Source organism: Zootoca vivipara, chromosome 4 (genome assembly GCF_965207765.1).
Source record: "Zootoca vivipara chromosome 4, rZooViv2.hap1.1, whole genome shotgun sequence".
Lineage (NCBI taxonomy): Eukaryota > Metazoa > Chordata > Lepidosauria > Squamata > Lacertidae > Zootoca > Zootoca vivipara.
Genome location: NC_142587.1, coordinates 72459315 through 72484711, shown reverse-complemented (window position 1 = coordinate 72484711; position 25397 = coordinate 72459315). Strand labels below are relative to the sequence as shown.

General features: G+C 44.1%; 2 protein-coding genes across 2 annotated transcripts in view; one reads left to right on the top strand and one right to left on the bottom strand.

Annotated features, from left to right (window-relative positions):
* Positions 1 to 19: 19 nt before the first annotated feature.
* ILDR1 (immunoglobulin like domain containing receptor 1) lies at positions 20 to 15852 on the bottom strand. Its single transcript, XM_035114405.3, has 8 exons — positions 14443 to 15852; positions 11378 to 11548; positions 9601 to 9750; positions 8918 to 9037; positions 7481 to 7627; positions 6035 to 6139; positions 3912 to 4747; positions 20 to 1912 (listed from the first exon to the last, which is right to left on the bottom strand). Exons 1-8 carry the CDS (start codon positions 14504 to 14506, stop codon positions 1871 to 1873), a joined length of 1635 nt encoding a protein of 544 aa, XP_034970296.3. The 5' UTR covers positions 14507 to 15852; the 3' UTR covers positions 20 to 1870.
* A 27-nt stretch (positions 15853 to 15879) lies between these two features.
* CFAP44 (cilia and flagella associated protein 44) overlaps positions 15880 to 25397 on the top strand; it is a 40193-nt gene continuing 30675 nt past the window's right edge. The window contains exons 1-7 of the mRNA XM_035114394.3: positions 15880 to 16002; positions 16887 to 16946; positions 19111 to 19191; positions 19946 to 20123; positions 21112 to 21274; positions 22037 to 22139; positions 23346 to 23562. Coding sequence (XP_034970285.1) covers positions 15963 to 16002; positions 16887 to 16946; positions 19111 to 19191; positions 19946 to 20123; positions 21112 to 21274; positions 22037 to 22139; positions 23346 to 23562 — 842 coding nt within the window. The 5' untranslated portion in view covers positions 15880 to 15962. The remainder of the gene's footprint in view (positions 16003 to 16886; positions 16947 to 19110; positions 19192 to 19945; positions 20124 to 21111; positions 21275 to 22036; positions 22140 to 23345; positions 23563 to 25397) is intronic.

Sequence of the window (25397 nt, the reverse complement as noted above, 5' to 3'; positions counted from 1 at the left end):
CACATATTGTACCAATCACTGACTCGTTAAATCTACATGTAATTGACAGCCTCTAACAATCTATTTCGCATTTAGTACAGTGTAGAAGATGCAATTACATTTCAGAAGACAGGTAAATGCACTTTACAGAAGTTAAATGATAAACAGAATATTTTTGTTAGCTACTGTTTACACTTCGTGGCACACCAGTTATATGGGTGCACATTATTTGTCTGTGATAAAAAAAACAAATGATTACACAATAGATAACCTTCAGTCTTCATTTGAGTGCGATCTGGTATCTGCAAATATCTGCTATAGGCACCCTTCATTCTGCTATATATCATCTGAAAAGAGGAAGCTTCTACAAAGAAGGGTTCCTTAGGAAGGGGTTTTTTAAAAAATCACATTTATCTACTTTGATTTGAGCCTGTTCCCCACGTCATATAACCTGTGTTGTTGAATGATACCACACATATTTTAGTATCCCATCTTTCCCAGCTCAGAGCAGCATATGTTATAACACCCCTTATGTCCTTGGCTTAGAACAACTCTGTGTGTATCTGAAGAAGTGTGCATGCACATGAAAGCTCATACCTATGACAAATTTAGTTAGTCTCTAAGGTGCTACTGGAAGGATTTTTTTAAATTTATTTTTTGTCTGTGAGAAGGGTTAGTCTGAGAGGAAGCCAAAGGTAATTTAGGTGCTGGGACCAAGTAGAAATTTGAACCTGGGTCTCCATTGTATTAAGTCCAACACTGCAGTCACAGCACCACTCTGGCTCTAGAACAGAATTTTCATTTTTCCTCGAGCCAAACTCAATAGGATAGATCCAGAGGAGAAATAGTGGGATACCACTGGTACAATGGAGCTCTCCTGGCTCCCCCTCTACTTCTCCCTCCCTAAGCCACTCCAGAGAGGGTGGAAGATTGCCAGTTTAGCATGCTGTGAGATGGGGGAACGGGGGGCCTGCAGCAGGACAAGAAAATCCTAAGAATTTGGCAGGGCTGCCTTGGGCCAGCAAAAATGTCTCACGGCTCACACAAGTCTCCTTGAACACAAGTCAATGGGAGCCTGTTCATCTGTCGGCCATCAAGTGATGAAAGTGCATCTATGAACCAGGCCTTAGGTCCTAATGTACAATGATGATCAATGTACAGGCAACTCTCAACTTACACGGGGGTTATGTTCCGGGGATAGCGTGTAAAGCTAAAATCACATATAGCCAAAACGTGTTGGGTTCAATTCCTGGTGGTATTGCCAAAGTCTTTTTTCCTGGATGCCTGCCCCCCTTTTATTATTTTTATTATTTAATTGCCAACCGTGTAAAGCTGAATGTGCTTAAGTTAAATGCACATAAGTTGTGAGTTACCTTTATTGCAATACCAAATTCCCAGAATGTTTTATCTTGGTTAATTTCTGTTTGCTCACATTGCACAGCAACTGAGCTGTCTTGTACAGTTCATTCAGTAACTGGTTCATGTAAATATCAAATTGCAAAGTCTGATGCAATCCAAGGCTACTTTCGTCAGGCTCTGAGTCAGGCCATTGGTAATCAGTTAATTTCAACATGTTAATTTCAACCTTAGGTGTATTGGGTATGCAGTTGCAAGATTTATACAAAAATAAGCAATTATTCTTGAACAAATTATTCCTGTACAAAGCACGTTTTTAAAAGCCAACTGTCTAGCAAACCCTAGAGCAGGGATGTCGGGAACTAGATGTTGTTGAAAAGGAGTTCCATCTCATTCCTGCTTCAGTGTCCAAGGTGAGGAAACCCAGGCTGAAGGTGGTTGAGATGAAACAGATTCCTCTTGTTGGCTGCTACACTGAACAGCTAATGACTGTTTTGATTTGCAGACATTTTTTTACAATAGCAGGAAGAGAAGGCTAAATGACAACACTTCTTCCGCTGCGAGAACTGCCTTTTTCCTAGAAGAGAAAAAGAAAGCTAGTAAGCAGCTGGTAAGCAGCCATAACGGGGGGCAGTGCAACAGGTCACTGATAATTCATTCTTACCTTCCCTCCCTTCCAGGCTGTTAAACAGCAATACTTTCCCTACTGAGCTAACCCAACCACAGTCTGAATTGAGACCGCTTGATCTGAATGATGCTCATCTGAACGATGGATGCTGTTAATTAGCTCCAAAATTTCGAACCTTTGTACAAGCTATTTGGGGCCGATCAGTGGCGGAGCTTCATGCTCCGGCACTGGGGGGCGGAGAGCAGATGGCGGCAGGGCTGGCGCGCGTCCCGGGGGCGTGGCGCGCCACCTGAGGGGATGTGGCATGTGTCTTGGGGGTGTGGCATGCCACCCAGCGCGGGCGGGAGACAGCCACGATGGCACTCCACTGGGAACGCGCTACCGGGGGCGCTGCACTCCCCCTGCACTCCTCTTCCTCCGCCAGTGGGGCCTATAGCACTCATGAGGCTCCCTCTGGTTGAAGATGGATGCAATACAGAAGGGTGGTTCACAGCAATGCAACTTTGGATATTAATGACTATCAGATACTGGTGAATCAAGCTGGAATTACCATTCCTGCCCCTCTCGTCTCACGGCAGGTGTCTTCTCCTCCTTCAGCTGGGAAACGAAGCGCCACTGCAGCTGGGTGCTTTAAGGCTCAGTCTCACAGCTCCACCTCTGTGTGCAAGGTATTTTGTCTTGTTTTTGGAGTGTGCACAGTTTGGTTTTTTTTACAAATAAATTGGTGTGGGGGCTTGATCCAGATTAGGGCCTTAGAGTGGGAGGTGGGGGCTTTAAACCTTTGGGCTGCCTGCATGTATAATTTGCAATGCAAATTAAGTTGAAAATGCTAATGTGGAGCCCCTGACTCAGATCAGACCAGCAGTGGAAAGGTATCTGATCCAGCTCTGACCCTAATGCTACAGTTTTCTAATCCAGATTTTCACCTACCCCTGCCCACTTGTGAAAACCACAACAACCACTACCTTTCTCTTCGGAGAACTACATGAGACAAGTTATGTACAGTTTTGACTCTCATCAACTGGGCCAGGCCATATCAATGTTTGATTCACTAGCATGCTGCAGACAAACAACACTGGAGAGCTTCCTTTCTAAAGATGTGCAAGGCTTTCCTACCATTTGTCTTAAAAGGGGCTCCATTCTTGCACGTGCTCCAAGTGAGCACTTGCAAAAACAACAACTGTGCTTCCATGCAAATGCTTGGGTGGGTCTTACTTAGAGCTGCTGTTTCTCTTCTTTGTAAGAGCCCGGCAACTTAACAGGGAGGGTTGGGGCAGCAGCAGAAGGAGGCAATGCAGAAATGGCAGCCCGGTTGGAAAAATAATAAAAAGCCAGCAAGTCCACCCCCCCCCCCCCCCGGGCATGGAACTCAAAGCAGAAACTAGAACTCAAACCATGTCCCAAACCAGAAAAGCAACACCATGCTGGCCAAGAAGAGAATCTGAAGCTTCTTGGCTGGAGTGCTTTGTTTCGTTATTTGCTCTTGGGCAAGAATGGATGCTCCCACATACCCAATAGCTAGAAAAAGCACCTCAATGGCCTAAAATAAAAGGTGCATCACCTTCTGTTCTCAGTCTGATGGCTTCTCTGCCCCCACCCCAGAGCACCTCCCCACTAACTCCCTTTCTTACTTACTGCCATGCCCCAGTCCTGGTAAGTTGTTGAGCCCTTGTCGGAGCAAGGAGAAGCGTTTGTAGGCTTGAGGCAAGCAGGGCCTGGTTTGCCTCGCTCAGAAATAGCCATGAGCTTGACCATGCTTCTCTTGAGCCTATTCATGTGTCTTTGAACAGGGGCATAAGCTTTAGAAAGCAGCCCTGTGCAAATGCACATGGCCCCCCTTTCTGTATGGTGCCTGTCTTCAGCCTCCGCCAGAGAGTAGCCTGTAGCAGGGTGCAAAGCTACAAACCCATGAGATTGTGAAAGATAATATTTGTCACACTTATTTTACCGATTGCTGCTCCGCAAGGCTTCTGGCTTTGTCGCCTTTGGCTGGGACGATTTCTACCGAGCGGTAACTAGGGGGTTTCTCTGGCCAGTCTGGAGAGTGGCGCTGGCGGCGATGCCGCCTGCTGTTCCCTTGGAAGCGCTCGTACTCATCAGATGAACTCCAAGACTCCCGGCGGGATGGTGGAGAACAGCTGCGATGGCGGCGGTGGCGGTGGCCCTGGCGATCGGAGTCCCTGCTCCTCTGACTGAGAGGTCGATAAGCCCGCTGCCCTGAATACCTTCTGTCAGAGGGATGCCGTGCAGAATGCTCCCTTCTATCCTCCTCAGGATACGAGTCGGAACTGTTCCTACCATGCAAAATGGGAGATAAGTCTGGCCTAGAACTCCGAGACCTGTCATAATGGCTGCCAGCCCTCTGCCTCTCGACTCTGCGGTCTCTAGGTCTGCTCCGGAGTTCCTGGTCGTAACTGGAGTAGGAATCATCTTCTTCATCCAAAGACAAGCGCCTCCTCCTCCTCTCCCTCTCGTCGTCACTTGCCTGGCTCCGGGGTCGCGAGGCGTATGTCGACCGCCGTGGTCGTGACGAACCACTAGTTCTGCGGGAGGATGGGATACGCTCAATGATGGGAGGCAGCTGGATCACTCTGCGTTCCACGATCTCTGAGCCCAGAGAGGAGAGGATGCTAGGGTGACGACTGCTCTCAACGCGGTGCGGAGGTATCACGGGCTGGGAAACGCCGAGGTTCCTAACCTCAGACTCAAGCTGCTCCAAGATCTTGTTGGAGGGAAACTGGGTAAGTGGAGGCATCCGTGGCTGACTGCTCTGCAGAGACACATCTATGGAACAGAAGGTGGGGAGGGGGAAGAAAGACACCTGCCATGAGAAAAAGCCAGGTCAAGACGAACTGGGAAACTGTGTCCCTCTGAGATGTTGCTTGACCAAAGCTTCCATCATCCCTAACCAGTGGCCATGCTGGCTTGGGCTGATGGGAGCTGGAGGACAACAGCATCTGGGGCGGTGGCGGCACAGATTTCGTTGACCTGAAGTAAAGACTTCCAATTCAGCATTAAGACAGAGACTCAAACTAGATGTAGAAGCAGCAGATCAACTTGTTTAAACTTGGTCTACTCCAAATGCATATACAGTGGGTGTGACCTCATTGGCAAGTACCTGTTTTGATCACCCAATTGCCAAAAAGACAGCTTCAAAAAGTGCAGAAAAATGGGAGGCAAAGGAATCAACAAGGACTTTACTTAGGAGAAAAAGCTACATTGTGATCTTTGGGTGAAGGGCTGTATATAAATTTAATAAATAACAGTAATTGTTTGGAGCATTTTAAGTTTAGAAAACAAAAGCAACTCAGTTTCTAAAATTTTGCCTAGGATAGAAAAGTGGTTTCTCTCTCTCTCTCTCTCTCTCTCTCTCTCTCTCTCTCTCTCTCTCTCTCTCTCTCTCTCTCTCTCTCTCTCTGTGTGTGTGTGTGTGTCACCCAATGAAATTGGATGACAGTGGATTCAAGACAGATAAACTACATCACCACACAAGGCATAATTAATCTATGGAGTTCACTATACTACAAGATGTAATTATGGCGAATAGCTTAGATGGCTTTAAACGTGGATTACAAAAAGAAATCCACAGAAGGGCAATCTTTCTTAAATGCAAATAGAAATCTAATTCTGTGAGTGTGGATCCTCATGGAGCCCAGAGCTGCTCCATTCATGTACAAAAGAGAGGAACCAGTAGGCCCGGGAAACTTCAAGGTTTGCAGATGGACGAGAAAAGAAACACCCCCCCAAAACAACGGGAGAGGTTTCTCTTCTTCACTCCCTGGTTGTGGATTTCCCAGAAACATTTGTTGGGCTTTCTCCAAAACAACTGGTTTGTCACTATGGGAAACAAGATGCCAAGTCTTTACAGATACTAGATTACATGCTTCCACTTGCCTGTGTAACGAATAAACTCAGCCCTGACCCTCACCACCTCTGAGCAGCTGGGTTGCTAGCCACTGACGCTCTTTCACCTCTGAGAGAGGCATCATCATCAAGCCAAACCACAAGCATCCAAGTCATTAAACTGCTGTAATATATTCACTCCCTTGGGACTTGTAGACGCAGCCCTACCTCTCTGTAACAACGGGTTTAGTTGATATGAAGATGACTGGGAGTGGTGTGTCATCCATGGGAAAAGTTGTTGAGCCTGTTTCATAAACTGATGTCGTTCCAGCACTAGAGGATAGAAAAAAAGCAATAAATGTTATACAGGTACACTCAAGAACTCTGGAGATCTTTTTCTCTCTCTCCATTTTATAGAATAGCAATATTGGAAGCCAAAATTAGTGACAGGGAGGTTCCTCCTTGCTTGGTTTAGAATGCCTGGAACCCCTGGAATCTTGCACCGCTCCAAGATTGGGATGGCATGAAAAAATACAGTCTGTCTGCACCAAATGTGTGGTTTTGATTTCAGACGGATATTTACCCTGGAGACACTAAATTTTCTAACATTAAAAGTGCAATCCTGAATTCCTTCACACCGGGGCTTTGCCAATGTAGTCCCGGCAGAGGACTTTCCTGGCGCCCACAGACTCCACTCCCCCTGCTGAAATAAGGCTTAAAAGAAGTATTCTATTGTAGCCAATAGAATAGTCTGCATTATATTTATGTGTGTGTGTGTGTTGTGCTGCTGAAAGGTGGGCAATAAATTTAATAAATACACAAGATGTTTGTGACTGTTTCTCCGGTTCACAAATGTGTCCATGGGCCCCAATAGTTTAGCAAACTCTGTCCTACACAATGCCCTTAACATAAAATTATGGTCTACTTCAGCATGTTCCATGAAGAGAGCATTTATACATGCTGAAAGAGTAAACACAAATGGCAGAAAGGGATGGAGATGGGGCATAGTGGTTAGAATTTCATATCAGGGACCTGGGAGACCAGGGTTCAAAACCTGACGCAGCCATGAAGCTCACTGGGTGACTTTAGGCTTAGGCTAATCATGGTCTCTTATTCTAATCTACTTCACAGGGTTGGTGTGAGGATAAAACATGAGTTTGAACTACTTGGAGGAAACTATGAAGGCCCTCCTATTTGTGTACAGTGGTACCTTGGTTTACAAACACAATTGGTTCCGGAAGTCTGTACTTAACCTGAAGCGTACTTAACCTGAAGCGAACTTTCCTATTGAATGTAATGGAATGTGGATTAATACATTCCAGATGGTCCGTGGAGTACTTAAACTGAAGCGTACTTAACCTGAAGCAAACTTTCCCATTGAAAGTAATGGAAAGTAGATTAATCAGTTCCAGACAGGTCCACAGAGTACTTAAACTGAAAATACTCAAACCGAGGCGTACTTAAACCGAGGTATGACTGTACATTTTGGATAACATGCAGTCAGGTTTCCAACTGAGCAGTATTCCCCCTCTATGACCACCCCAAATCCCACAGAGGATGTACGCTTGTCGTTGAAGCGTACACAAAAAAGACTTTGGTTCAATACACCTATTTTGTTGTTATTGTTTCCCTGGGAACAAACGCAAGGGGCAGACGCCCTGCTTTCCGATTTACCTTTTTCATTGCAGCAGCAGCGAGTTGGGCAGCAGGCACAGCGCACATGGCAGCAGCAATGCTGAGGGCAGCACTGGCACCAGCACACCCCTATCAGCATGAGGAGGAGGAGGCCGCCAAGGACAATAAGGACGACAGTCAGCCAATCTGATGGGGGGAAAGAGGACATTCAAACCTATTATCCCCCATCACCTTGCTTTTCTTGTTACTAGATGCCTGTAAGATGAGCTTCCTGCACCGAAAAGGAAGCTTTCTGCAATCTTCCCTCATAAGATAGCTCACCCAATACAGACTGAGCGTTCACATAGAGTGCTGCATTCAGATGTAACAACAAAAAATATTTGTTTGTTTATTCCAGGGGCAGAGAAACCCAGTCCAAGGGCTCGTTGCATAATGGGCAGCCTTTTTTAAAAAAAAGTTATTATATACAATGCACACACATTAAAACTACAACCAAATACCGACAATACAAATACCGACAATACAAAAATACAAACATATATAGAAAAATTCCTTCAGTAGCACCTTAAAGACCAACTAAGTTTTTATTTTGGTATGAGTTTTCGTGTGCATGCACACTTCATCAGATAGACTGATGAAGTGTGCATGCACACAAAAGCTCATACCAAAATAAAAACTTAGTTGGTCTTTAAGGTGCTACTGAAGGAATTTTTTTATTTTGTTTCGACTCAGACCAACACGGCTACCTACCTGTAACAAACATATATGTTACACCTACATGACTTCCCTCCACCAGTGTCCGTCATTTCTTATGTTTATTATATTCTTTATTTATATTGCAATTTGTAACTCTCATCTTTAGTATTGTTATGTAACTAATATTTTGTTTTCTGAATCAACTTTACCAACTTAATCTAGACATATCAGCATGTTGTCTTTAGACAGTGTTTGCTCATCTATTTTTCAAATCATTTTCATTGTGATCTTAGTTTCTGGATTGTTTAATATCTTATTACTGCGGTTAGTTTTGCCAATTCAATAAATCCTAAAAGCTTGTTTAGCCAATCTTCCTTTGTCGGCATGTAATTTCCCTTCCAGTTTTTTGCAAGTAGGATCCTTGCTGCAGCGGTTGCATACAGAAATAATGTCTTCCTATCTTGTGGTAGCCTTTTGAGGGCAGCCTTTTGAGAACTGAATGCCAGTGGTGGGAAGGGCCAGAGGCAAGAGATACGGCTCTTGTCTTTGTACAGTAGGCTGCATTCCAGCATTGCAAGATCAGGAATTGCTAGTGTCTTCTTCTCCCCTTTTAATATGTGGATTGAAATAAGCGATAACCCTGGAAGTAAACATCTTTAGGATCAGAGCATGGCTCATTTTGCTCCATGCTTTGTTCTCTAAAACTTCATAAATGGTAAGAAAAAATGAAGAGGAGGTCACCCCAAAATAAAATTTAAAAAATAGAACAGCGCTACGTACTGAGAACAATGAGCTTGACCTCTATGTCTGAGTCACCGCTTGTATCTCCTGGAGCTTCAACATTACAGTAGTAGACTCCATGGTCCCACCACATCACTTCATTGATCAGGAGATCTGCTCCTATGAAGAAGAAACACAGCATGGCAAAAGTAGGCAACTGGGTGATTCTTCTCATACCACGAAAGCATATTCCTGAATTGCAAAAATTATTGTGCAAACAGCCTTTTGGAGAGCTGAAACTACATTCCGAGTCATTTACACCTCCGGGTGGCGCTGTGGGTTAAACCACAGAGCCTAGGGCTTGCCGATCAGAAGGTCGGTGGTTCAAATCCCCGTGACGGGGTGAGCTCCTGTTGCTCGGTCCCAGCTCCTGCCAACCTAGCAGTTTGAAAGCAAGTTGATATATAGGGGAAGGTAAACGGCATTTCCGTGTGCTGCTCTGGTTCGCCAGAAGTGGCTTAGTCATGCTGGCCACATGACCTGGAAGCTGTACGCTGGCTCCCTCAGCCAATAATGCAAGATGAGTGCCGCAACCCCAGAGTCGGTCACGACTGGACCTAATGGTCAGGGGTCCCTTTACCTTTAAGATACAATTACTTCATGCTGCTTAAGGCTGTGTTTCCTTAGCACTAATGAGACCTCTACAGGCCACAGTTTCCCAGTCCCTGCTCAAATGGTCTTACTGTTCTGAATGGTTATCCTCCGCTGTCTGTAATCAACACCAAGCACAGGTTCATTTTGCCCTCTTCTCTGAGCAACAATGCGTATTTCCCGCTGATTGTCATTGCAGTCGTTGGAAGGGTCCTGGCCAAGAGCTAGGCCTGCTTGATAGGCTGTAATAAACAAAGAGGATGGATTTCAAAATTGTTGGTATTAAAGGGTTAAGTTGTACTAGACACTCTGAACACTGAGCAGCTGAGCATCATGGATCACCTGGGAATGTTAGACAATGTGTATAAATAGTCAGTTCCTTACATGTGCTCGCTCTCTTAGTAGCGGTTTTTCTCTTGGTTGCAGTTTGTAGTAGAAGTCATGCCTCAAGCTTGTGCGCTGAGGCAAAGTTTTGTTTAAGTTTTTCTTGCCCAGAGATGAAGGATGTCTGCCTTATCTCCAGGCTATGTTTTTTGTAAATAAAGTCTTTTGAGTTTACAACGTGCTCCAGAGTTCCTGAATTTACGACTCTTGGTGACTCATCCTTAACCTTAACCGGTGCGCACACACACTCTGCTGAAAAGGAAGATTTATGTCCGGAAGCGCGACTGGACTAGTAAAATTGTTTACTTAAACATAAACTAATTAAAGTTTATGTACAAAAATGAATGCCAGTTTATTTAAATCCAAAGTATTAAATTCATAATAGTGTTCCTTAAAATTCCAGTGAGGTAAGATCACCTTGTGTTTACTACCTGCCCCTTTATAAGTGGTAACAACAGAAAAAAATTATGGGGGTAGAGAGGAGAAATTATTCAATTAATTTCGGAGACAGCAAGCTCTAATGCTATATGAACTGCAAACTTTGCTGGGCATATGGAGAAACAACGTGGGATGAAACTTTGGGATATATTTGAAAAAGTTGTCAAGCACACCATTCACAGTCTGAATCAAGGATAAGCTATCAGGATTTGGCACAAAGAGGAAAGAAAAAATTTGTGGATATTAGACCATACAGATAACTAAATGCTTTGGAAACCCAATACTTTTCATCTAATTTTACAATAGTGAAAGCTATAATTCATGGTTCAGATTGCAAGAACTCTGAGCATCTCACTAAGCCTATCCAGACTGAAGGAAGATGGGTAAAAGGCTCACGACCTTTGGCTAGCCTTGATAGCCTGCCAACATTTTTGACTGTAGGGACCCTTGCTCCTCATTCAGTGAGGGATATAATCCCTTCTCCAATATCGCAAAAAGTTCCAGATTCACTCTAGAGCGCCTCTGAAAATAGGGTGTGAGGTTAAAGACAGTCCCTCCCTGACCCCCAACTTAGAAGGTGGGCTGGGGTTCATCCATGTCAGACTACAGGCCAAAGTGCAATGCAACACAAGTCTTTTCCTGAATTTGTTGGCACTCTCTGGTTGAGCTCAGTATTAGATGGAGAAATTAGTCTTAAACTTCAGAGTTTTCCCTTTTGAATTGAAAGTGCTAGAGCCAAAGGAGAGCATGACTGAAAGTGAAAGGCTCCCTTTCCTAAAATCACAGAGCCTGTTAGGGTTTCATGCATTCCAAAGATGTCTTAAAAGTGAAAGCACAAGCAGTCATTTCCTAAAGCAGCATCTTCTAGCTATCACTCCATCCATTTTGGTTCAGAGACCGAAGAGATCAACTTCCCCATTATTTGGCTCTGGAGAACAAGAAGTCAAAGAACTGTCTTCCCTGGGGCTCCCTCCCTCCTTCCTGCCTCTTCTCATGTGTGTGGAGAGCAATCCTTGGTGGTGGGCCGCAAGAATCAGTGGCACTCACCAACACTGTAGTAGTCAAGGATGGGATCCTTGCAAAAGGACTTATAGCGCCAGGTAACTAGCACATCCTGCAGTTGGGCAGAGGTACTGTAGTCACACCTGAGGGTCACAGAGGCAAATAAAGTTGTATATCGCTCAGCAACTGGCACAGTCACCAGGAGGGAGAAGCAACCTGCAATGAAAGACATGAACAACAGCTATCAGTAAGCATATGAAAAGCACCCCTATGCCCCCCCAGGGGGGGGGATCTACCAATGCAGACAGCAAACCAAGTATACAGAGATTTAGTAAAAAAACAAACAAAACAAACAACCATCAAGTTCCATAAAGTTTTCCAAAGGACTGGTTCATTTCTTGAGTGACTGTGCAGACATATCCTACAGTTTGCATTTGGTCTGCACCCACGGGACTTCCTTTTTCCTAGTTCTGGATTTGATAGGGCTTTTGAAGACAGCAGTGCCACAATCTTTGAAAATACCAGCAGTGTAAGATAAATGAAGAAATATAGCAGCATTGATCCATGGGGAAGAAGCTGTGCAAAGGACAGCTTTTATCCAGGATGTCCTAGAAGCCGACTGCCGCTTCCCAGGTAAGCTACACCTTCTGTTGCGTGTGCAGGGCGGTCCCTCCCCTTACTTGGTCAATCCCCTGGCAACACCTCCCCAGGCAGGATTGGGCGGTTGACTGAGGTAGGTGGAGACCCCAGGTATCCAGCCTGGGGAGGATGAAGCCAGTCCGAACTACCAGGAGCCGCACTGGGATCCAGGGGACTGCACGCGACCACGCAAAAGTCACCCCCATTTGATGTGGGGGAGCAGCCATTATCCAGGATGTCCTAGAAGTCAGGATGAGGGCAGGCCTTGTATTCTCTCACAATAAGGGTAGGGGAGGCGTAATAGTTTCACAAATGAGGAATGTGAGTTCTTCAGGTTGGCCAAGTCTGTAGGAAATCTATGTTTGGGGACTTCCTGTTTCGGGCAGTGGGAAATGGCTGACTCCCATATGATCGGACCCCAGCTGTGCCAGTAATTCAGGGCTGATATGGGGGTAATTAGCCTTGACAGACTCCCCAAGATGGGGGAGGACTGTCTCGAAGACCTGCAGATTGTCTGAGGTTGCCAGCTTGCATCAAGGTGCAGGTGGCAGTACACTGGGGCACAGAGCACAGTACGGCCAGCACTCTCCAAAGCCACTCTCATAGCTGGGAATATCTGCACGATAAAATAATTAGATTTGGACAATAAACAGACATAGTCTGGACCAAAGAAGACTGAGAAAAAACCTGCAGATTTGTACAGTCCATGGCTCGGACTTCAAGCTTGGATTTTAAAGAGATTCTTGTTATGATGTTTGGATTATTTGGTACGTTCTCTTTTCTTCACAATACTTACAATAAGCGGAAAAGAGAGAAAGGCTTGTTGCTAAATCTTTAAAAAATCTCAATTATAGCTAAATACAATTTAATATAATACTATAACTATACTATTTAATACTATCAAACAGCTTTTAAATATACATTAGGTTAGCCAGACTCCTGTGTTTTCCCTATCATAGGTATACACGATAACACTAGAAAAGCATTCAAGGCATTAACAATACCAAAGATATCAACAGCATTTGAGATAACATAATATAAACACTGTGTTAGATAGAATTACTCAAACACACTTGACAGCACCTAGTTGGAATGAAGTGCCTTTATAAGAATGAATGGCCAGGGGCTTAAGAAGTGCACATACTGGTTATTTTTGTGGCTGTGACATTATTTCTGCAATTCTAAATGTATTTACTCAGGAATAAATTAAACTAGGACCGGGCTCAACCTATCTTTAGCTGCAAGGCTATAACTTCTATTTTGTGTGTTCAAGTGAGCACTGTTAATACAGGACAGAATGTGAAGACACTTGTTTAAAAACACCATTTACATTTGAATTATAGACAAGAGAAATATATTTAGTTCTAATCATACTTACCAGGAAGTAAGCGTTACTGAAACCAATAAGGCATACTTCCATCTAGTTAATTCATTGTCATTACACATTGCACTTATATGCATTTTCCTCCAAAGCAGCCAAGCTACAGTCCTATTGATAATAATCAACATCTTATTTAAAGTATGTTGCACCTAATATCTAGGAGGGCAATGGTGAGATAAACCAGTGAACTTTTCACATGCTTAAAAGGTAAAGGTACCCCTGACCATTAGGTCCAGTCGCGGCCGACTCTGGGGTTGCAGCACTCATCTCGCTTTATTGGCTGAGGCAGCTGGCGTTTGTCCACAGACAGCTTCCAGGTCATGTGGCCAGCATGACTAAGTCACTTCTGGCAAACCAGAGCAGCGCACGGAAACGCCGTTTACGTTCCCACCGGAGCGGTACCTATTTATCTACCGTACTTGCACTTTGACATGCTTTCGAACTGCTAGGTTGGCAGGAGCTGGGACCGAACAACGGGAGCTCACCCCATCATGGGGATTCGAACCTCCGACCTTCTGATCGGCAAGCCCTAGGCTTGGTGGTTTAGACTACAGCGGCACCCACGCTTACACATATGTAAATATGCTTACACATATGTAAATAGAATTGTGGCTAAACTGCTGACACCAAATGCCAGCTAGCCTGGTACATAGATTTCCACCCTTTCTTACTTGTATTTTTGTGGAGGACAAAAGTTCTTTACACATGTATCCACTCTGTGTGGGTGTAAGTTTACAACTACAGCAAATACGATTTTAAAAGGGGGGATACACACACGATACACACACACACACATATGCTGGGCAATTTTACAACCTCTCCTCCCCGGGACCAAGAAGATTAAAATAAAAGCAACATGGAGAGACTTAAAACATGCCTGATTAGCCCGGAGACCTGCCTTTGAGGAAGGTACTGTAAACAAGCGAAGGAGCAGGAAGGAATCGGGCGAGAGGAAACTTTAGGAGACAATCAACTACTAAAACCAGTCGCCGTCAGCAAAACAGCAAGGGAAAGACGAAAGATCACGGAGATCGGGAGGCAGCTCCTTTCCCCCTTCCAGCTCCGATCCCCGCCGCCCCCCACGACTCACCTGTCGGGAGGCAGCTGAGGCCGAGAAAGAGCCCTAGGTGTTGCCATCGCCAGCTCCAGGCCATGGCGCCGCCTCCTCCGCCCACCGGCCGGATCCCTCTGCGCAAACGAACCTCAACCTCTACTCCTAACTCCGGGAGACGTTGGCCTTGCTTTTCCGCTTGGGAAGGGAAGCCGCGCCTTTTACTACTACAGTATTATTATTGTTAGTATTATCTGGAAAGGAGCGAGCAACTCCTTCTTCCCTCGGCTCGATCTCCCCCGGCACCTGTTGCTGGAGCGCTTTCCCATTTCCTCCAGCTGCGCCCTAAGGCGCATTCCGGCAGGTGCGTCGCCTTTCCCCCTGCAAAAAAAGGACAGGTCCCGCCTCCCGGCTCGCTACCTGCAGCGGTTTCTCGCCAGGCCTCTCCTCTCGTTTTTATTTCCCCGAGTTCAGAGCGAAGAAGAAACTTTGTTTGTACAAGTCAGATGACCCCTGGCAGTTTAATCTCTGAAGTAAGTTCTTCTATGTTCAGAAAGGCTTGCCTTAACACCCAGATTTTTTAATGATCTCAGGGGGGTTGGCAGCATTAGAAATACGAGATAGAAACACACAAAATACGTAATAAAAACGAGCAAAAGCAAAACGAACCAATAACCCCAACCCCCAAACATGTAGTAAAACTAAAATACTCTTAAATTATAGTTGGGTCGGTCAGATCTAAGCAGGGATATATTGCGTTGCAACAGTTCGATCCTATGTAGATCCTATAGGATCGGGCAGATATTAGCTCCTCTGGATCAATGCGGCCGTCCCACCAATAAATCAAAATAGGTATTAGAAAATGGAGACCTGCCGACGGGCACTCATTTGGCAACCACATTACAGGGATATTTCCCTGTTCCTCCTGGAAGATCCCCCTAGAGGAAATTCAGCAGGTGCCGTCTTTTTCCCTCGCTGTAGCCACACCGGCAGAATTTCTGCTCGGCACACAGAAAACCTGCCAGAAAAATGTTGACAGGCGTTGTAACAATTAAGTTAGCAAGGAAGGCTCCCCACACCCAGGAAGAAAATCCCCTTTGCCTTGTTAATGCAGTTATTAAAGGCGCGATCCTCATTATTATTTTAAATGAAGCGGGCGGGCACACTTGGGAGGCAGCCCATTGAACTCAATAGGACTCCCCGATTTCACATGCACGGAGAGAAGCCGATGTTACCCGTTATAAACATTTGCAAATGGCAATGACTAAAGTAAATAAATATTTCCTTCCCCCTGGAATTCCTTAAATATCCGTAGCTTTGTCTCCATTGTGCACAGCAGCGTATATTATTATACAGTATTTGCTATGTATTAGTGTATAGAGTAATCGGGGGGGAGGGGAGGGGAGAAAAACGAGCAAGCTGTTCATCGGTGTTACTTCTTACTATGCTGCTGCTGTTGCTGCGCAGGCGCTCTGAGCCTAAGCAGGTTTTGAACTCAACTTCCCAGGGATCTTGGCGCGCCTTTCATTCGGTTGCTTAGCAACCGGCGTATACCTGCCATGGAGCCGAAGGGGGAGCAGGAGGCGAAAGACGCAAAAGGTACCCCCATTCCCGCCCCTCTCCATTTCCCGCCTTCAGCCATTGCCCAGACTTGCCACCAAGGGGTTCCCCTCGAAACTACCCCTTGCTCTCAGTAACGTTGGCAACACTCCACTAGTATGGCACACTTTAAAGAAACAGTCGGGAAATACCTTTTGAAGCAGTGCGCGAGCTTTCGGGGTCACCAGGGTTCTTCAAGCTGGATGCCAAAGGGAGTGGGGCGCGCGGCGTGGTGGTGGTACCAGGCTGCAATTTCAATATGCCCCCCCCCCCACGTTTTTGCAAAGCATCGTCCAGGTTGAAGAATTGTTCTGGTGAATTTAAAGGAAAGCTTGCTCACCGCTTTCTGGTTTCAATCCATTATTGCCAGCAGCTGTTAGCTTTCGAATTTCCTCTAATATAGAAACGCTGCTGCTTGAAGCAGTTCTGTTTTTGTTTTAGAAAACTTTCAAATATTCTTCCCCTCTACAGGCTCTAAGGTAAGACAGTGCAGTAGTCCAGGACAGAAGGAGAAACCAGGAGGTGTCTCCAATAACATACATTTTATTTTAAATTTTATTTATGCTTTTCGGGTTTACACATTTCACTAATTTTACAATCATTTTAACATTTCAAAACTTGACTTCCTTCCCCCTCTTTCTGTTGTTCCTTTAATTTACTTTTAATATCTTCTGCATATCCAAATTAACTTAATTTGCTTATTTATTCATCTACTTTAAATATATACTCTTATAAAACTGCAATAACATAAAAACTGCTGCGACAGATGAAGCAAGCATGGCATGATTCTGCCAGCTTGCATGAGAAATTTACATTTCAGTTCGCCCCAATATTTCCAATTGGAAGTTCCACCATATTTTATTATTTTGCTTTTATTATTTCAGAAGAAGGAAAGGGGTCACCTTCAGAGGAACACAAGGAAAAAGCAAAGAAGGTAGCTGATGGTAAGTATTGCTTGCACATTCAAATTATGATAGACAAGAATGTGTAGTGATTTCTGTGTTTTGGAGAGAAACATCTCCAGGGGCTTGTTCTGTAATTTTACTGTTCAATGTTTAGGTGTCAAAGGACAAAAAAATCATTAGTTTAAATCTGTCCTTATATTGTATCCTTATTTGGAATCAGCCCTCAAGCCCACTGAGGGCTCCAATAAACAAATAAAAACTATGTTACAAAACACATTGCATCATACAACGTATATCTTTTTACAGTGAGAAATAAAGTATGCTATACCTGTTTTACGTCTCTTCCCTCTCCCATTCTTTTTAATATACAGTATGGTGCTTTTACAGTTTATATGGATCAGGATTTTCCTGTGTTTTATTGCACCAGTATAATAATCTTTCAATAAATTAGTTACCGTATTGTCTTTCTTCTCTTATTCTGTTGTTAGCTAATATCACCATTTTGACCACTTCCCACACTCTTCTAATCCAGCCATCACGAACACATGAACATCATAAGAGCATTAGAATAGCCTGCTGGATTGGGCCAATGGCCCATCTAGTTCAGCATCCTGTTCTCACAGTGGCCAACCAGATGCCTGTGGGGAACCAGGGAGCAGAACATGAGCACACCAGCACTCTCCTCTCCTGTGGTTTCCAGCAACTGGTACTCAGAAGCATTGATGCCTCCAACTGCGGAGGCACGGCATTATCATGGCTTGTAGCCCTTAACAGCTCTCTCTTCCATGAATTCGCCCAGTCCTCTTTTAAAGCCATCCAAGTTGGTGGCCTTCACTGCCTCCTGGGGGAGTGATTTCCATAGTTTGACAATGCGCTGCTTGAAGAAGTACTTTCTTTTATCTGTCCTAAATCTTCCAACATCCAGCTTTACTGGATGTCTCCGAGTTCTAGTGTTATGAGAGAGGGAGAAAAGCTTTTCTCTATTCACTTTCTCCATGCCATGCATACTTTTCTGAACCCTTTCCAACTACAATATCCTTTTTGACATGAGGCAACCAGAACTGTACACAGTACTCATTGTGTACAGATGTGGTTGCACCATCAATATCAGGCTTCCTCAAATCTCGGCCCTCCAGATGTTTTGAGACTACAATTCCCATCATCCCTGACCACTGGTCCTCCTAGCTAGGGATCATGGGAGTTGTAGGCCAAAAACATCTGGAGGGCCGAGGTTGAGGAAGCCTGATCAATATGTATAGCAGCATTCATGATATTGGCAGTTTCATTTTCAATTCCTTTCGTAATGACCCCTAGCATGGAATTTGCCTTCTTTATAGCCACTGCACAGTGGGTTGACATCTTTATTGAGCTATCTAATATGGCCTTAAGGTCTTGCTCCTGGTCCGTCCCTCCAGTTCAGACCCTATGTGAAATTAAGATCTTTTGCTCCAACATGCATCTAGTGTAAGAGCATCAGTTTCCCTCCAGTTATAACTAAGGCTATGCATGCACCATACATTTAAAACCACGACTTTCCCCAAAGAACCCTGGGAACTGTAGTTTTAACCTGCACTGCAATTCCCAGCACCCTTAACAAACTAGCGTTGCCTTGATTATCTGCTTTAAACATATGGTGTGTACGCAGCCTAAACTGCAGTTAAGAGGTACTTTATCATTTTTCCATCTTCTGAAACGACAAGCTATTTTATGTATCCTAAAAGTCTGTTTACTGCTAAGACATAACCTGTTATATATAGTTTCCATTAATACTGCTGTCCAGAAATATCTTCTTACTAGGCATGATCAGAATATATGCAGTATGTTAATTATCTATTCATTTATCTAATTTAAAATTATACTTTTCTTCTTTTAGGAATTTCCTCCAAAAAGCAGTTTATATTCTCCATGTCCTAAACCTAGCAGCTGCTTGAGTATAGCAGCTCAGCTGGCAGAGCATTTGGTTTCACAGTGTGGCACATTTTATGGGCAGCCCCTATTGGGAGTTTGTTTCTCCATTGCTTTAGCACTTACCTGCGTTAGCATTCACTGTATCTTGTAATGTAACCTTCTGCTCCATGATACAGGTGGCTCTTCTGATATCAGTTAATTATTTGATTTTAGGTCCAAGGGAAATAGGGAAAACATTATAGCATATGTATTTAAATAAAGTAGACTGGAAATTAACATGATTTTCTGTTTGCAGAAAAGACCCCATTTTCTGCTTTCCAGGAAGAAGAAAAGCTATATGAAGATGAAGAAGGTAGTGAAGGCTATAGCGATGAAGGCAAGTATTGCTACCAATCTTTGGGTTTGACAAAGCATTCCTACTGCCTCCATGTTGATGGATGGGGTAGGATTAGGATGGCGCCTAGTTGCCTTCTCACCAACCTCCGTTGGCAAAGAGAAGTGTCAATGGTGATGATAGGTTTTTCCATGGAGTCTCAAGTTTTTCCCTAGCAAGTGGAAAGCTGCTGGTTCCAGTTCTCCCACTGGTGGGAGCCAGCGGTGAGTTTGAAATGGGGCATTTTGGGTTTTGGGCAGGAGGCTGAAGGCTGAAGGCTGAAGGCCTTGGATTCACTGAGTCCACAGCTCTGAGGACCCTAATCCATGAGCTCCTCAGTTGTGCCAGCCTGCAGCTAGCACAACTGAAAGAAAGAGAGAAAGAAAATTGACACACTCCCCATGCCTTCTACTCTGGCCAGTGTGAGTGATCAGATGCAGCAGTGATCAGATTAAATATAGAACTAACTTTTGGGATTTCGGCAGGCTGGGATTCTTGGTTGTAATATATTGCTTACAGGAGGGCTCAACCTCTGTGTTCAAAAATTGACCACAATGGCTATGCTGGCTCTGAGTTTATTTATTTAATGTCCTGTCCTTCAGCCCAAAGGTGAGAATCGTCACGTTATAATTGGCCACAAATGCTACTATCTTGTCTATCTGAAAATTATATGCCTGCCTTCTTATTTTCAGCCTTTGTGAAAAGTGGTGTTTGTGTGTGCATGTATAAAATTGTTGTTGATGTTTTTGAAATCCAGAAGAGGAGGAGGAAGTGGAGCCAATACAAATTGAAAAGCCTCCAGAACCGGTGAAGAAGAAGAAAGTAAAGGTAGAGAAGAAAATCTCTGAAAACTTCTACTATAACTATGAGGAGTTGTGTGCACTCCCATTTGTGACTCCAGATTCTGGCATTCCGCTTGACTTGCTCAGTCTCATGTATCCACTTTTGCTAATAAATAAATAAATGGTAGGATTTTGATTACTGTATTTGGGAAATGAAGGGAGAAATACAAGCTGCAGAGGAATTCCTGGGCTAGCCAAAGCAAAAAAGCACACAACCTGGCCAAGCCACAAACAATTGAGAGTCATTGGCAATGCAAGAGAACTATCCTTTCCCCCTGCCCTGAGGTGTGAACAGAGACTGGGGATTTGAAAGGTTTCCAGGTTAACTGGGTGTGAGGTGACAGGAAAAGACTGTTTTTAGCAAGGTGTGCTAGGAAGGGGGGGGGGAGAGATCCATCTTGACTGACTGAAGACAGGCTGATAGAGAGGCCTCAATCTCCATCATTGCACTGCTGGGGGGAACAAGACCCTCTTCAGATGACCATGCTGTAAGATCTGGGCTACCTCCATTTAAACTCAGGTGTAAATATGAGAATAAATCATATTTCTTAAAGCTACGACAGACTCCGCTATGTCTTCAGTTCTCCAAAGGAGCACAGACCCTGATTGAGGGCCAAGACCTCTGGAATCCTGTGCATGGCTGGCTTAGCAGGGATTGGAATGGCCTGTAACAATACATAATAAGGCCATACTAGTGAGAAATTTTACATCCTCCCCAGTATTTCCCAACAGATGGGCAAAATAACAAAGCCTGCACTATTGCTGTGGTTTGTTCTCTCAGTTTATGTAAGGGATCTTTTGCCTTTTGCCCTTTCTTTAATAGAAAACATTTAGAAATTGGTTAAGACAGAATATGGTTAAGCCAGAAATTTTAAAAAGGATGGGTGGGCTACATTTTTTCTATAGCTTCAGCTCTTTTCTCTCATTTATATAAAAAGACCCTATTGTGTTCCAATACCATTACAATACAGTGCATTGTACTTTTCAGGCGACCTCTGGGTTTTTATTGGTGGTAGTGTTATTACATGGTCAAAATAAACCTTGGTGATGGCATCACTTTTCCTTAGTGAATGTTCTTCAGTCACTCTTTTGGCTATGACTGCACTAGACGGGCAAACATTCAGATGCTGGATAGTGTCACTCTCTTCTACATAGCTGGCAACCAACTAGTAATGCTGAATTTGCTAACGAAATCTCAGAACTATCTCCGAAGCACATGCGGTGGAGGGATTGGAGTAATCGCGGTATGACATTTTTGTTTTATTTTGTAAAGTATTTTTCTTGAGATCTTCCTTGGTAGCAAAATAAGCAGGGCTATTGGATTATGAGAATCTCTCTTTCAACCTGAAAAATATTTTGGCCGGTTTTTCACACATTAGGTAGTGCATTTGGCTATTGCCCTTGTCGAAGGCTTGAGTTAATTTTGTACTGTAGGAGATAAATATATATTTTACAATTTTCTTCTTCTTCTTTGATGATCACTCGTAGCTGAGTAAGATTGTCTTCCATAAACACGGTTTTAACAATGGGTCCGTAAGTGACTAGCAGCATACTTACTAGGCTGTCCTATTGATATTTGTTCCTTTTAGGTTCACTGCTAGTTTCAAATGTTATGCAGGTGAACAAGGTATCATGGATTAGGGAAAAGCTCTAACAAAGTAAACAGTGTTTTCCCAAGCTGTTGCACCTCTCTCTCTCTCTGTCCTTAGACTTTGAAAGACTTGCAGTCCTGGTGGAACACGGTATGGGGGCGGAGAATATGCTGCCATTTTCCAGAGGGGTAGCTGCAACCATATTTGTTTTAGGCAGTGCCTCCAGATGATGGTGAACTACAACTGCCATCAGCCTCAGCTAACATGGTCAGTGGTGAAAGATGGGAGTTGTAGTCAGACAGTATCTGGAGGCCACTGCAGTGGCTATCATGGATTAAAATGTGGGATAGAAGTCAAATGAACTAAAACTTTACTGGATAAATGCAGAGTGAAAAAGGTCTTTGCTTCTACTAGGTACATCCTAATAAAACCTACTTTGCAGTAGGAGAAAAAGGATGGAAGCCAAACATGATTATCTATGAATACCCTTCCTTAAGGCCATACAGAGTATTACGAGGTAGGTTAAAACATAAGCCGTCTCACAATTTCATATTCATAAAGGAGAATTAATAGTCACAGAAATAGAAGCAATTTTCTGTTTGATATTTCTTGTATGAATACAGGGAGATTTGTAAGTAGTCACTCTTTTAAAGATGTGCAAGTGATTAAGAAGAATTGGCATTATTATTTGCAGAGTCAGATGCTATTTTCCCTTTTTCTGTGTTCACGTTCAAGAAAAAGCAATGGATGCATGTCTAAATGGCCAAGTATTTAAAGAAGGATGATAAAGGAATTCTATTCTTCATTACTGGTTTATTTTTTATTAGGTGGCTATCACTCTGGAAACCAAATGCAGTTCAATAGCTTTTCTTTTTCTAATATATTTTGAGTTGAGACTTTTTAAAAATAAATAATAATAATAAAGCTGACAAATCAGTTCAGTGATATCTCTTACGTTTCATGTGATTTCAGTAATTACTCATTGTGGGGAAAAGGAAAGGCTTATGATGCACACACACCACACACACACACACACACACACACACACGGTACTAGTACAGTATCTGGGACTCAGAGACAGAATTTCTACAAGAGCAGAAGGCTTGAAGGCTCTAGGGTAGATTATCACCTGAAGCCTTTGTTTTTTCTCTCTTCATACAGACTGCCTTCATTCTTCTCTGTTTTGTGGTTGCTTTGTACTGTTTAAATGTATTTAAAATATAAGTAATCTGTTTCACAAGGGACGTGGGTAGCGCTGTGCTCTAAACCACAGAGCCTAGAGCTTGCCGATCAGAAGGTCAGCAGTTCGAATCCCTATGACGGGGTGAGCTCCAGTTGCTTGGTCCCAGCTCCTGCCCACCTAGCAGTTCGAAAGCACGTCAAAGTGCAAGTAGATAAACAGGTACCGCTCTGGCGGGAAGGTAAACGGTGTTTCTGTGCACTGCTCTGGTTCACCAGAAGTGGTTTAGTCATGCTGGCCACATGACCCGGAAGCTGTATGCCGGCTCCCTCAGCCAGTAAAGCGAGATGAGCGCCGCAACCCCAGAGTTGTCTGTGACTGGACCTAACGGCCAGGGGTCCCCTTACCTTTACTAATCTGTTTCATACTTCAAAAAAATAATAATAATTTACAATATGTGCTAGTTGATTGGCTAGCACATTGGTATGTTTCCTTGAACATTTATATTGCATTAAGAAACCTGTTATATCATCTTATTTCCAGGTGGAACTGAAGAAGCATATGCATTTGCTGACTTTAATCGTTCGGGTACTTTGATCGCCACAGTTGGGAGCAGCCCTGACTATATGTTAACAGTTTGGGACTGGAAGCAGGAAAAGATTGTATTGAGAGCGAAAGCATTTTCCCAAGATGTTTTTAGAGTGACCTTTTCTCCAGAAAATGAAGAGCAACTCACCACATCTGGTTCAGGTCACATAAAGTAAGCCAGCAAGTAGCATAGTTTTATCTCAAGGAACTAGAATGCCACAGAGGCATGCTGACTAAAAGGAATATTTCATCAGTAAACGCATCACACTAGAAAGCTGTACCTACCTTAACTATACATTAAATTTTAATTATCTGTATTAAAACATTCCTGTTACTCAATGAAGACCACCTTTTATTTAGCTGCCCCAAAACATTGCAAGTACGACATGCATTTTATTTATTTAAAATCAAGCTAGCCTTCTGCTCTGGGTTGGCAGTGTCCTAATTTTTGTTTCATGTTGTAATATAGTTATTTATAATCTTCAGACAATTGAAATGCCATGAATATCTTCTGAAAGCAGGAAAAGAAGCAGCCATGTTGACTGGCTCCTTGTGTAATTGACTGCCCTTGAGCGCAACACCCTTTCCCTGGTGCTCGGTGATGCTGTTGCTGTGAGCTAGGAGCACTGGAAAGTGTAGTTTTGTCAGTATTCTTACATGGTGCTCCTCATGCTTGGCTTGAGTCACACTGTTGAGTCAACAGTGTGATGCAGCAGCTAAAAAAGCCAATGCAATTCTGAGCTGCATCAATGGGAGTATAGCGTCTAGATCAAGGGAAGTAATAGTACCACTGTATTCTGCTCTGGTCAGACCTCATCTGGAGTACTGTGTCCAGTTTTGGGCACCACAGTTCAAGAAGGATACTGAAAAGCTGGAACGTGTCCAGAGGAGGGCAACCAAAATGGTCAAAGGCTTGGAAACAATGCCTTATGACAGGCATCCCCAAACTGTGGCCCTCCAGATGTTTTGGCCTACAACTCCCATGATCCCTAGCTAACAGGTCAGGGATGATGGGAATTGTAGTCCAAAACATCTGGAGGGCCGAAGTTTGGGGATGCCTGCCTTATGAGGAACAGCTTAGGGAGCTGGGTATGTTTAGCCTGGAGAAGAGAAGGTTAAGGGGTGATATGATAGCCATGTTCAAATACTGTATATAAAAGGATGTCATATAGAGGAGGGAGAAAGGTTGTTTTCTACTGCTCCAGAGAAGCGGACACAGAGCAATGGATTCAAACTACAAGAAAGAAGATTCCACCTAAACATTAGGAAGAACTTCTTGACAGTAAGAGCTGTTCGGCAGTGGAATTTGCTGCCAAGGAGTGTGGTGGAGTCTCCTTCTTTGGAGGTCTTTAAGCGGAGGCTTGATGGCCATCTGTAAGGAATGCTTTGATGGTGTTTCCTGCTTGGCAGGGGGTTGGACTGGATGGCCCTTGTGGTCTCTTCCAACTCTATGATTCTATGATTCCTGCTGTGGAAGCACTACGTGGAGAGAAAGAGAGGCCTTACTCTTGAAGCAGCAGAACAGTAGGTGAGCATGCAGGGGAGGTTCATGTATGGGGGTTGGGCCTGGCTCTGGAGAATATATGTTCAAGCAGAGAGAGCCCGCCCCCTGTTCGCCGCCGCTGGAAGGGGGATGCGATGACGCCTATTGGCATGGTCAAGGCTTTCCCCAATACCCCGATCTTGTTGCCGCAAGGTCTCCGCTTCACACCCCTCCCTCTAGGAAAAGCGCTACAGAATTCCGCCCAAGGCCTGGCACTGCTAAAGCTGGGAACTGGGAAGGATAACGCCCAATGCCTGAGCCAAGGTCTCCCTACATCTGAATCTTAATAAAGTTGTGGCCAATTTGAATCCCATAGCACATTGTCTTGCGTCTTTATTCCGCTCAGGGGGTTGCCTGGGGGTTTGGGAGACTCCGCCTGTCCATGCAAATGAGATCTCCTCCTAACACCTGTGCCGGAGGAGAAGAGGAAAGTGGGAGAGTATGCAATCCCTGGGACCTCCCAG

Excerpts from the sequence above, each read along its gene's own strand:
- ILDR1 (XM_035114405.3), bottom strand. The coding sequence starts at position 14,506 with ATGGCCTGGAGCTGGCGATGGCAACACCTAGGGCTCTTTCTCGGCCTC. Across the intron at positions 9,038-9,600 it reads GAGGATAACCATTCAGAACA|GAGCAGATCTCCTGATCAAT; the intron begins GTAAGACCATTT and ends TCTTCTTCATAG. Across the intron at positions 7,628-8,917 it reads GGTCAAGCTCATTGTTCTCA|ATTGGCTGACTGTCGTCCTT; the intron begins GTACGTAGCGCT and ends TCCCCCCATCAG.